We start from the raw sequence: 13635 nt of genomic DNA, 5'->3' as shown, positions 1-13635 counted from the left end.
GCGAAGGAGGCGGGGGCGAGAGGGAGGGCCAAAAGCTGGACCGCGGGCAGAGGTAAGAAGCGATTGGTCGTCCGATTGCGTCACGTGATTCTCGGTGAGGGGGTTCCCATAGAAACGCTTTTCTGCGGTCCAGTCTAGGGGGTCTGAGATTGGCGGGGATGGGCAGCAGCGGCAGGTGGCCTTGGCTTTTGCTGCAGCCGTCAACGACCTATCATTGGGGTCCTGCGTAAGGTCCGGCTGGCTGGGACTTGGCTGTGGGTGGGATGGACTGGCTGCCGGACCGAGTGCCCTGCAGTTGGTAGGAGTATGAGGCAGAGTGATGCACACCCGGGCGCCCAGCATCGTTCTAATTGCCGGAGACATTGCCTCAGACTGTGCGCTGCTAGAGGCTGCGTTCCTGAGCAGGAAGCCCGTTTCCTGGGATTGGAACTACCCTTCTTGGCCAGCGGGAAGTCCCCAAGGACGGAGTCGAAAGGTCAAATCTTATCTGTCAGTGCTGTGTGACAGCATCGCAACGGCATCTGCAGAACCTGAACTCGGTATCAAATCTATTGGGAGGGAGGGGAACGTGTCCGGGCAGGCGCTAGGGTCGGGTGGCAAAACTGGGGTGAATTTGTAGAATTTGGGAAAGGGTCATTGACATCTTAAAATAGGTGGTCGTTTGGAGCAAGAATGCTCGAAAGGGGTGAGGGTAGGTTAGGCTCTCTAGTGCTGGGGGAAAACAAAATGTGGAAGGATTGGTGGAAACCAGACCTTTAAGATTTATATTATGATTTGAGATTTATATGATTCCATCTAGGCCAGATTAAAAAAAATATTTGACATCCCCATTTCTGGAATGTAGGAGATAAAGGCACTAAGACGAAGGAAATGGTAGTTGTGCTGTGTGTATTACACTGAAGAACAAATATTTGCAGGATAAAATTAATTTGGACATTTGGCTGGACACTGCTCGGTATGGGTCCAGTTTAGTTGGACCTCGAGCAGAAGACTGGCTGTTGCCCTGTTGTGTACCACAATCTTTGGTTTCCAGTGCTGTGTTGAAAAGAGCACTAGGCTTAGAATCAGAAAACTCAGGCTTAAGTCTTGACTCTTCCACTCATAATGTTTGAACGAGACATGTCACTTAAAATTCTGTCTCAGATTCCTCATCACTGAAATGGAGCTAATAATGTGCACTTTACAAGATTGTTCTTAGGATTATATATCACGAAAGTGTTTCCAAGCTCTAAAATTCTACATAAATGTAAAATGCATGTTGCTTGTACCATTGGTTTTGGGACTAGTCTTATAAATTTCTTAATGATATATGGTGTTTTATCTCCTTCCTAGAAGAGATGGAAAGATTCTGAAGGGCAGAAACAGTTTTTCTTTTGTATCTTCCTTCCATATGACAAAAAGCTAAGCATGCAGAAGGGACTCGATACATGCTTGATGAATGAATGAAATGTGAAAGACCGTACAGTTTGAGAATCATACTGAGAATAATAAATCAGAAGAGGGAGAGAGATCTCAAAATTAAATATTTGTTGGATATATACATGTAAATACATATGTCCAGTCTTCTTTAAGTTCAAAAAAATACATATATAATGTGTGTATATTTATCTATGCAGTATATTATATATAAATAGAGAGTGGGAGAGAGACCTCGAGAATGGAATACATCCCTTTTTCTTGGGAAGAAGCAATGTGGCGTTTTTCTGTTCCCAATTAAACCACTCTTCTATAAGTATATCATTTAGGTGATAGAAGTAACATTGCTTTAAATTAACATTCAAGTTATGAACACACACACTGGTAAAAATTCTCTTAGGAATGCCTTAAGACAGCAAAGGAAAAATTTTTACCTGTTGGCAATATTTATTTTAAAAAGCCATATACCAAAGTATAAAATCATTACTATGGTGAATGGCGTTATATAACTTAGAATAAAGATTTTACAATTCTTTTTCAGTTTCAGTCTTTGCTAACTTTAGTAGATGCTAATCAGTATACTTTAGCTGTTAAAGGTGATTGTACTTTTTCTTCTTTTAAATCAAGATTTTTCTTTGAAGAGAAAATCGAACATTAGAGGCACTATTGACAGCAAATGGAAACAGGGATTCAAGAGCTAATACATCTCTTCTCTTACATTTCTATTCTTTTGTATTGCCTTATTTAGGAAATTTTTTATTTTCTTATTTGAGAACTATGAAAGAATCCCAGAGTAGAAATCAGCTTAAGGGAATAGTGAAAGAAATTTAAATAATGGATTGCTCAAGGGTATAATTATTTTGATTGCTCAGAATTTTGCTCTATATGTTTAATGTGTTCAATGTAATTAATTGCCAGCCAAATCATGCTTATTGCATTTAAGATGTGAAAAATGTCCTTTTCTAATGCAGTATTTTTTATTCTCTCACAATGATCTAAGTGCCTAGTACATAATAGGTACTCAACGTGTTTCTAGTCAATGATTTAATGATCTGACAAGTTAATTTTGGACGAACATTCAGAAATTGAGTATTTTTTAGTGGGCACATAAATTACTTCTCTACCTTATTAGGTAGTTAAATCTTTATAAAGCTTTAGAGAAATTTTTGTGTGTATGTGGAGAAATCTGTCTTTAATTATCTTTTAATTAGAAAACTCATTTCACTTCCTTGCAAATTCTAAATTTTTAATGTTAATCATGATACTTAATTCATCTTAGGTAATATTATTTTCCTTATTTTAATTTTTCAAATGAGTGCTTACCCTGATATAAAAGATTTATAAGGTTTTAAGACATTTTACTTGTTGTGCAAATAACCTGGTTTGGTTCAATACTGAAGCAGGACCGAATCTGAATTTTCTCAAGGTTAATGCTGTATATGTAGTTCCTTATTTTCTGTGATGATGCAAACAGCCAAGGATCTTTTCAGTTAGAAGGGACTTTAGTAAGGCTATGATAGGTCTTTCTTTTCAGACATTTTAAACCAAGGATTCTAACATGTGCTTCTCTTCTCCAAACTTGCCACTAAATACTTAAACAACAAAGACATTGAATCCTGGCTGGGCGTGGTGGCTCATGCCTGTAATCCCAGCACTTTGGGAAGCCAAGACGGGCAGATCACTTGAGGTGAGGAGTTCAAGACCAGCCTAGCCAACATGGGGAAACCCTGTCTCTACTAAAAATACAAAAAATTAGCTGGGGGTGGTGGTGCACACCTGTAGTCCCAGTTACTTGGGAGGGTGAGGTGGGAGAATTGCTTGAACCTAGGAGGCAGAGATGGCAGTGAGCTGAGATCGTGCCATTGCACTCCAGCCTGGGTGACAGAGCAAGACACTTCATCTCAAAAAAAAAAAAAAAAAAGAAAAAAGACGTTGAATCCTGCAACGTGACATTATTTATTTTTATTATTTGAAATAGAAGTGCAAAATCAATGTTAATCAAATATGTAAAATGTATTATAAATATAAATAAGTGAATTTCAGTTCTGGTAAGGATGCTTTAATACCAGGGTTCTCTGGCAACATAATTACTGAAATATAAAAAGATTTTTAGCATGTTGTCCATAGACTATCTTATGATTTAATGCTCCTATGAATATCTACATCAACTGGTTCTGTGTTAATCTTTAAAACATGAACCTTCAGAATTTCATTTTTTCTTTGTTTCAAGTTTTTCCTTTACATAATTTTATGATTACACATTAAAGTGGAATAGATAGGGTGAACTCTCTACTGAAACTTATCAACTAAAAACCTGTAAGCCAAAAAAAAAAAAAAAAATCAGGGAAAAAAATCTCTAAATACGTTGAATTTATTTGGGAATTAGAAAAGAGGATTATAACCTGAGATGCACAGCTGTGGCAAGCTACATATACATCAAAGAAGGGAGGATAAAGGGAAATGTTTTTCTTTTTTTCTTTTTTTTTTTTGAGACGGAGTCTCACTCTGTCGCCAGGCTAGAGTGCAGTGGCACAATCTCAGCTCACTGCAACCTCCGACTCCCTGGTTCAAGCATTCTCCTGCGTCAGCCTCCGAAGTAGCTGGGATTACAGGCGCACACCACCATGCCCAGCTAATTTTTATATTTTTAGTAGAGACGGGGTTTCACCATGTTGGCCAGGATGGTCTTGATCTCCTGACCTTGTCTGCCCGCCTTGGGCTCCCGAAGTGCTGGGATTACAGGTGTGAGCCACTGTGCCTGGCCAAAGGGAAACTTTTATTTGGCAAAAGGAGAAGTTCACATAAACTGCTTGGAAACAGACATTGGTTTTGGATACTCAAAGTCAGAGTTGGCACCATTTTAGAGGAAGAGATGCTGTTACTGGGCAGGTATTGTTTTGAGAGCATTTTATCTGAATTGCTGCAGTCCTACAGAATTTCTTATTTTAGAAAGTCCTTGAGACAGGACTTCCAAAAATGTCTTTTATCTCGTCCATGCAATCATGAACCCTACTCCTTTGTGCTCTCCTGGCTCTAGTTTGTGTTTGACAAACAGTGATTTCATCCTGGTATCTGCAACTTTCATAAACCTTTATTTATATATTAGTACTTCAAAGATTAAAAAAAATTGTAAATCTCTTGCCTCAGGAAAAAGATTTAGTGCCAAAGAATAAGTCTTATTTTTAAAATATTGTGAATGAGACTTGTTTCATTTGATTTTTTTAATGGCTTATGATGATATAAAATGAAAGCTATGGACTTTAAAACGTATTTATCCTGTATTCTTTCTTAGCACTGGTGTCTTTTATTAATGCTAACAGTCGTTTTAAGGTTGCATCTCTTATCACACTGTATAATATTTGAGGTAATGATAATTTACATCTTTTCTAATATTTCTGTCACCTATTTTATCTTGTGTTTGCTAGAATTGTGAAAAGAGTGTTGAAAAATTGAGTGCTGGGCTCTTCTGCTTTGTTCCTATTTCAATTTCGTTGGTATTTCACCAGTTGACATTATATTGACTTTCGCTTTATGACTTTTAGAAATGACTGCTAAAATTATCAAATGCCTTTTATGGGGATCTAATGATAAAAATCATATAGTTTCTATCTTTGAATTTATGAGTGTAGTGAATATATATATTTTTCTACACTGAAACATTCCCACATTTCTAGAATAAACTCTATTTGGTTGTGAAATATTACCATTTTAATTACTTGCTGGATTTGATTAGTTTATATTTTGTTTATATGGTTTCAGAATTTTTTTTAAAAAATTGCCACAAGATCTCACTCTGTTGCCTAGGCTGGAGGGCAGTGGTATGATCTTGGCTTACTGCAGCCTCGACCTCCCAGGCTCAAGCCATCCTCCCACCTCAGCCTACCAAGTAGCTGAGACCACAGGAGCACGCCACTACCCCTAGCTAATTTTTGTATTTTTTGTAGAGATGGGGTTTTGCTCTATTGCCCAGGCTGGTCTTGAACTCCTGAGCACAAGCAATCTGCCAGCCTCGGCCTCTCACAGTGCTAGGATTATAGGTGTGAGGCACTGTGTGCTGCCTTTACAAATTTTGTTTTGTAGATACAGTGTCTCCCTATGTTGCCCAGGCTGGTCTTCAACTCCTGGCCTCAAGCGATTCTCCCACCTTGGTCTCCCACATGATGAGATTACAGGCATGAGCCCCCCCACCATACCTGGCCATAATTTCAGTTTTTAAGTAAGATTGGTCCATAGTTTTATTTATTTGTGCTATCTTTATCCAGTTTTGATATTAGTGTTAGCCTAACTTTGTAGATGAATTTAGATTTCCACCTTTTTTTCTATGCTCTGCAATAGTTTAAATGACGAAAAATTATCATGCTATTTGGTTTTTGAAAGTTAGAGTGTGCTGCAAAACCACCTGGGCTTGCTGATACTTTTAGAGGTAGATCTTTGATTATTCTTTTCTTCTATCATTATTGATTTGTTTGATTGTCTTTCTCTTCTTGAATCAATTTTAGAATTTATGGTTTTTAGAAAATCATGCATCTCATCTACATTGCCAATTTATTGGCAAGAAGTTGCACAAAATATTTTCTTATAATTATTTTAGTATCTCCCATGACCATGGACGTTTTTCTTTTCTCATTACCACTATTAACTCTTTAAGCAAAACATTGAAATCAACTTTTTCTTCCCCAACCTGATTATCACAAATTCTAGTAGCATATCTTAACTTCTTAAAGAAAATAAGAAGTCAACTATCTAAGACTCATAGGTTTGATAAAATTTGAAAGATCCTGCAATCCTTATAATTTCCTACTGTTTGTCCTTATCCTGTTCATATTTTATTAGTAATAGCAACCACTTAATACGTTTATTGTGTGTCAGACACTTGGTAAATAAACCCTTTACTTGCATTATTTAATTCCCAGAGTAGCTCTATAGCCTAGAAATTAGTGTTCCCATTTTATGAATGAGTAAACTAAAGCTCAGAGAGGTTATATAATTTGGCCAATGATATTCAATCAGCAAGTGGCAGAATGATGTGGGAACCGAGTATGTCAGATTCTGGGGTTTGTGCATTTAATAACCACTCTCTACTTTCGGTATCTTTTTCATTATTCCAAATTATAATACTTACTTTTTTCTAAAAATTAATATATAACCAAGTATCAAAGGCCTAAATAAACCCATATAACAGCTTGAAATGCGCTGTAAATTGTGAACCTAAAAAAACCTTGTTATTGTAATGATTTTTTAAAGGATATTTGTTTTTTAGATATTTCTGTGAACTTTCCTTACCTTATCTCTGTATTTTGAGACTAGACATAGAGCCTGATTTCTAATATTTAGTCTAACAGAAAAGATGTCACTTTTTTTGTATTTAGAGAGACCAGTAGGTGTCAACTAGTAATTCAATTTTTAAAAAAGATTATGATAAAATAGACATAATAAAGTCACTATCTTAACCATTTTGAAATGTACAATTAAGTAGTACTAAGCACATTGTTGTACAACTATTACCAACATCCATCTCCAGACCTCTTTTCATCTTACAAAATTAACTCTGTACCCATTAAACAATAACTCCCTGTTCCCTGCTCCCCAGCCCCTGGCAACCACCATTTTCTACTTACCACATGTAAGTGGAATCATGTGGTGTTTGCCTATTTTTGACTGGTTTATTTAACTTGGCATAATGTCCTCAGGGTTCATCCATGTTGTGGCAGGTGAATGGATTTCCTTCCTTTTTAAAGCCGAATAATATTCCATTGTATGTATATACCACATTGTGGGTATCCATTCATCTGTCAATGGACATTTGGTTTGGTTCTACCTTTTGGCTATTGTGAATAATACTGCTATAAACATGGGTGTAGAACTATCTCTTTGAGGTCCTGTTTTATATTTATTTATTTATTTATTTATTTATTTATTTATTTATTTATTTTGAGATGGGGTCTCACTCTGTTGCCAGACTGGAGTGCAGTGGTGCAATCTCGGCTCACTGCAACCTCTGCTTCCTGGGTTCAAGTGATTCTCCTGCCTCAGCCTCCCAAGTAGCTGGGACTACAGGTGCATGCCACCATGCCTGGCTAACTTTTTGTATTTTTAGTAGAGAAGGGGTTTCACCATGTTAGCCAGGATGGTCTTGATCTCCTGACCTCGTGATCCGCCTACCTCGGCCTCCCAAAGTGCTGGGATTACAGGCGTGAGCCACCGCGCCTGGCCCGAGGTCCTGTTTTATAAAAAAAAATTACTTTACTTTTTAAAATAGATTCAGGGTCTTGTTATGTTGCTCAGGCTGGTCTTTAACTCCTGGGCTAAAACGATACTCCCACCTCAGCCTCCCAAAGTGCTAGGATTACAGGCATGAACCACCGTGCTTGGCCAAGACCTTGATTTTATACCCAGAAGTGGAATTGCCTGATGATATATTAATTCTCTTTAATTTTTTGAGGAATGATTTGTACTTAATTTTAACTAAACAATGCAATAAAACAATGTTCCATTGCCTTGGGTCCCAGATTTAGTACATCCCTGAAAGTCAGGGACACCTAAGATAAGATAATCTTGGGAATTATGTTTGGCATGAGGTCCTGGGCGACAGGGTAGTGGGGGAGGGCCAAAGTTCTGGGATCTAGAACCTACTAAAGTTTTCCACCCTAGCCCACCCTGCCTACCTGGCTTCCATAGTTTAGAGGATGCCCATTGGTACTGTGGTTTGAGCAGAATGACAGAAAAGCTACAGGACAGATCCTAAGTAAATATGGATTCTTTCAGACTTTGTAGTGAATCTGCATTGTTATTATTTAGAGAAGCATTAAGGCATAATGATTAAGAACATGGATTCTGGAGCTTGACTTCTTGGGTTTAACGCTCAGCTCAGCCTTTTTTTACTACTTGGGCAGTTACTTAAATTATCTGTGCCACAATTTCCTTATATGTAAAGTAGTTATTATAATAATATCTACCTCATAGGATTATTGGGAGGATTAAATGAATTAATACATGTAAGTGCTTAGAAAAATACTTGACATATAGCTCTCACTCAATGTTAGTAATAATGATAATATTATTTTTTAGAAATAGGGTCTTGCTATGTTGCCCAGGCTGGAGTGTAGTGGTGTGATCATGGCTCGCTGCAGCCTCTACCTCCTGGGCTGAAGCAGTCCTCCTGCCTCAGCCTACCAAAGTACTGAGATTACAGGCAGTAGCCACCACGCCTGGCCGAATAATATTATTTTAAATTAGCATAGGTTATGATGTGGCTTTCCTTTTAAAATTTATTTTATTTTATTTTTTTAATTTTTAAATTTATTTATGTGGCTTTCCTTAAAAACCAATATGAAGAGTAAGATTCCATTCTGTGAGTTAAACTTTTTGGATTGCTTATACTATGAATAAAAAAGATGTAACGGCAGTTTAAAGAAATAGGATTTGCTGTCCGATCAGCAGGATTAGATTATAGCTTGATGAATTCTAATCTATTTAGTATTATATAAATTGGATTGTAGCTTGATGAAACATAGAAAATGGATTTCTAGTCACATAGAAAATCGATGCTATGACAGGAGCTGGTCATAGAGGTTTGTGTTGTCTCTTGTTGCCTAGACCCTCCCAAACATTGTCCAGGAATGAGATGCCTTTGTGCATACCCCATCCACCACTTCATTCTAAGCAGATGTCAGTCACCACTACTAAAGCAGAATCTGATAGCACTAAACATTTGAGTCACATAATGGACTCCTCTAATCCATAAGGCAACCTTATGATAATTTGGCTTGCCATGTAGCTTATCTACATGGAGAGGCTATGTAACCTGGATGACTTGAATATATGCTTGCATATCCAGTTATAAGTCTTACTAGAAATCAGTACATTAGTTTTTTGTCTTTACATATCAATCTCAAGAGGTTTGTTAATCCAAACCTGCTTCCGATGAGTAAATCCATTCTCCCTGTTCTTACTAAGTAGGTAGTTGAGCATATAAAGCTAAGACCCCCAAACCCTGGACCTTGGTAGATTCACCAAGATAATGTGTCCCTCTCTTCAGTCTCATTGTTTTCTTGGGATATATCCCAGTGCCTTTTCCAGATCATCATATTACTAGCTACCTTAATTTACTTCTATTTTCTTTATTTCCATTAGTTCTATATGTGTGGTGGCAGAGATGTTCTTCCATATCACCATTGCCAGTTGGCTGAAGAGGGGTGGAGCAACCCAATTTCTCTCTCTCAATCCCCGGCCAGCCTGATATGACCAAGAATCACTGCGTAGTGAGCAAGGAAAGCTAATCACTGCACTGCAGGATCTCACTTTGTGGAACTATTGCTTTGCTATATGCCTTCTTATAGCAGACGGAGCTGAAAGGAACCTTAAAGATGAACTAGCCCACATTTCTTGTTTTACAGATGAGGAAACAGATTACTTGCCTTGGACAGTATATCTTTATGCTCTTCTAACAGTCTTTTGTCTAAGGTTGGCTGTATTGGCCTGGACTTACGACCTGTCAGTAATCTTCTTTGTAGCCCTAGTCTTATCGAACCAGTACAAAAGTTTAACTGCCAAAGGCACTTTCTTTCCTATAGTTCTGACAACTTCTCCTTTTGTTATATACCACTGATATCCAGGTTCAGTTCATCATCTATTTCAGACCATGTTTCTAATTGGATTCTCTGTAGCCTGGTTCATGTTGTAGTCTGCCATTTTCTGGCAACAAATTGGATCTATTTTAATAATGATCAGAGATGCTGGATTTGTCATGTTGGGATCTTTTTAACTCAGTATCCCAAATTGTGGACATAGGATTTCATGAAATAAAAATAAACCTCAACAGTACTTCTTTAAATAATACTCACTATATACCCACAATAAAACTATATTCCAGTAATTCCATTAAAATTTGTATGCTAACAATAAAACTTTGTTTTAAAATTTTTATTCATGTTTATTTTAACCACAATACTAATTGCTATTCCTAAAATATGTTTTTCTTTCTCCTCCTCCCTTGTGGAGTATTAAATGTTTTAATGTCATGGCAAACTCTTTTATTAGCTTAGGATTACTTTATATATATATATAAAGAAAAAAATTAATAGCAAGTTACGAGAAAATGTACATTTTTCTTGTAATGTATCTTTACATATTTCAAAGAGGCAAGTGGCAGCAAATGTGAAATAAGCATAAGCAAAGTGCTTTCATTTAAGTGCTTAGAGGATTAATCAAGGAGCACTTCCTAGAAGTGTGTTTTGAAGATTTTAAGAGAAGGTACAAATATTCACTGGTGACGAGGATGGAGTCAGAAAGAGGGAAGTAAAACACACATTATGCATTGGGAGCTGCATTAGAAAGGGGAATGGATGCTAACAAAAAGAAAAAACATCTCTTGCAGGATGGTGAAGCAGGCTTTCAGCTGGGATGGAGAAGGGATGCTGAGTTACAATCATTGGTGAAGTTATTGAGATGTCATTTCAGCCTTGCTACTCACATTTTGCTGGGTAATGTGCTAGATCCTAAGGGAAAAGCTAAAGAGAAGGGAGAGACAGTGCTTGACCTGTAGGTACTTATGATCTTGCTGATGAGACAAGGCAACAGGAAGTTAAAGGAGGATCCTTGAAAGCCAGTAAGAGGAACTTGGATTTTATACAGTATGTGATGACAGGAGCCATTGGAGGTTCTCATGTATCATCTTACCTGTATCATCTGCTCAGAAGGGAGAGGTCTGAGCTGGGGAAGATCAAACTGAGCAGGTGGCTAGGTTTTAATCTTTATAGCTATATGTAATCAGCAGAAGAGCTTTTTCCCACACAAAACTATTTTGAATCACTTTAGAAAAAAATGAGCTGCCTAAAATATTCTGTCCATGATTAACAATTAATAGAAAATCACTGGTTTGCTCCTGCAAACAGCACTTAATGTCAGTAGCTTCAGGCTGTTTTTCAATTTTACAGTAAATTTTTTACCGAAACAAATTTCGGTAGCTATTTTGTCCATGGGCTTTTGTAGTGGAAAGATGATGTGAGTAAAATAGAATAATGAGATTCCTTTTCTGCATCAAAATATTAGCAAGCTGCTAATGGTTCCATTTTGATACTGCCACTTTCAAAATAAAGGAGAGAGATCAAGTTGCTTATGGAAACATTTTGGATTATGTTTAAAATAGTGTAACTTTATAATAGTTGATATGGTAAATAATTCAAGGTTTGCTTTTAGTGCATCAGTTTATCTCCATCTTGGCTCAGCCCTGAGAGAGAAAGTTTCCAGATTTTTATTGCCTATCTAATAAGTCCCTTGGTAATTGGTTTCATGCTGTAGGAATGTAGATTTTATTTCTTCCCTTTCTTCTTCTTCTTTTCATCTGCCTCCTTGCTACTTGCAAACCGTTCTGTGATTTCCACTATCTCCACTGACCTTCCAGTGGGAAGCCTTCCAAGGTCCTCAGTTTCCTGGAATGACATTTGAGGCATGTTTAAGTGCCTTACGATATTCCTGGGTTTATTTGGGTTTTGGCCCATATGCATTGGTGGTAAGTCCCTGAGAGGCACTAGCACAAAAGCAACAGGAGCCCTGAGGTCTGGAGGTAGGTTGGGTTGGAGTTGTCCACTCGGCATTTGAAAAGACTGTCCAGGAAAGGCATTGTTTAAGCGGTAGCTCTCTAAAGCCTCCTGAGCTTTTGTGTTTGGATTCCTTTTTGTCTGGAGAAGAACATCAGTGAAGTAAGGTTTTATGCCTGTTATGGCATTGATTTCATATGCGTTGTGCCTGTCAGCCAGTGCTCTCCCAGTTAAAATGGGCTGAAAAACATGTGATCCTGAGACACCACTAATAAAGCTGTGGAGAACAGAATGCCAGATCCCACCACTTATTGGACTCAAAACAACCCGCGGCCATAAGCTGGCCAGGCTCCGGAGAGCTTCGCGGTTCCATGCTGAGGCAGGAAAGTCCATCTCAGTATGATAGAGCTGAGAAAAATAAATACTAAGAGTGATGCCTGGATACGTAATCAGGAAATTATACATTTTGCTGATGCAGCAGTGGTTAGCTTCATTACAAGGGGAGTTGTTGGAATACAGAATGATATGCCTGATGCTGTCATTATTGTATAAGGCTGAGTCAAGATAACCATTCATTTCAAAGAGCATTGATTCTGGATGGATATAATTCCCAGTGCAACTGCTAGCATGGCCCTTTTGCACCAGGCTACCAGAAGAAGTTTTTAGTTCATAAAATGTGAGGTGTTTTGTTTGAGGAAATGTTGTCCCATAAGGGAATCCAAAAATCTGACAAAATTCTGTGAGGGAAACTCTTGCTTCTTCACCTGTTCGAATATGGTAAGGACAATTAGAGCAATCGAGAGAGAAGCTTAGCCAGTAATATGGTTTTACTATTGTTCCATGATTTGCTAGGTACTCCTCTTATATGGGCTCCATTGCTAGATTTACTGTCTTCTAGCTGCAAACCTAAACAAGGAAGAGAAATTACATATAAAACCAGCGCAGGAAAAACTGAAGACAGTGCATTAATTTATTAAACCATACTTTCTTTAAAGGAAGTAGCACAATAAAGATAGTGATATATGCATAGATTTAAAAGCTCAAGATTCATTATTCTTTATTGAGACTCCTAGAGCATGGGGAGGAAACAGAAGAGAAAGGCATTCTTCAACTTTACCTGTTTCATAGATTCTAAGTCAGTAAAGCAAATGAGTTAACAATGCAAGTTCTAGAAACAGACTGTCTGGTTTTAAATTTGGGCTTGGCCAATTATCAGCTTGGTGGCCTTTGACAAGTTATTTAACATTTGGGAGCCACAGATTCCTTGTCTGTAAAATGAAGATATTAATAGTACTTACCTGATAAGATTGTCTTGAGCATTGAATAACAGAATGAATATAAAATGCTTCACTAATGTGCTTGTCACATAGTAAGGACTCAGTAAATATTAACTCTTAGTAGTAAAAGTACAAATCCTAGGGTTATCTAGATTACTCCTAATTATAAAAGTACAAAAAAGTGTTTTGCATTTTGTTCATGATCTTTCTTCTCAGAATATGTTAACATCTAATGTATTGTGCAGAACTATTCAGTGTGCTTGCATTTAACATCAACTTTCTTAAAATCACTGGAAATAATTTGGAGGTTTTTGGGGTTTTTTTGAGACTAGGATCATGGGATCTCTTTTGCTTAATGATAGAGACTTCTTAGGAAAGTGCCACTTGAGTATTCTTTGGATTGT

At 37.4% G+C, this 13635-nt stretch overlaps 2 protein-coding genes across 5 annotated transcripts in view; one reads left to right on the top strand and one right to left on the bottom strand.

Annotated features, from left to right (window-relative positions):
* The first annotated feature begins 89 nt into the window (after nucleotides 1-89).
* The window catches only part of RGL1 (ral guanine nucleotide dissociation stimulator like 1), a 291840-nt gene continuing 278294 nt past the window's right edge, over nucleotides 90-13635 (top strand). For 2 of the 4 annotated variants that reach the window (XM_003815619.5, XM_014342149.4), the window contains exon 1: nucleotides 114-539. The gene's annotated coding sequence lies outside the window, so the exon portion shown is untranslated. Of the gene's footprint in view, nucleotides 540-13635 lie in introns of all 4 variants that reach the window. The other 2 variants (XM_003815617.5, XM_014342153.4) reach the window with 2 other exon arrangements.
* Nucleotides 10338-12830, bottom strand: APOBEC4 (apolipoprotein B mRNA editing enzyme catalytic polypeptide like 4). The gene is given in 1 exon segment (XM_063603563.1): nucleotides 10338-12830. A coding segment is annotated over 1 exon segment (1104 nt). The 3' UTR covers nucleotides 10338-11726.

Source organism: Pan paniscus, chromosome 1 (assembly GCF_029289425.2).
Source record: "Pan paniscus chromosome 1, NHGRI_mPanPan1-v2.0_pri, whole genome shotgun sequence".
Lineage (NCBI taxonomy): Eukaryota > Metazoa > Chordata > Mammalia > Primates > Hominidae > Pan > Pan paniscus.
The sequence above is the reverse complement of the archived record's forward strand: the minus strand, read 5'-3'. Positions and strand labels throughout refer to the sequence as shown.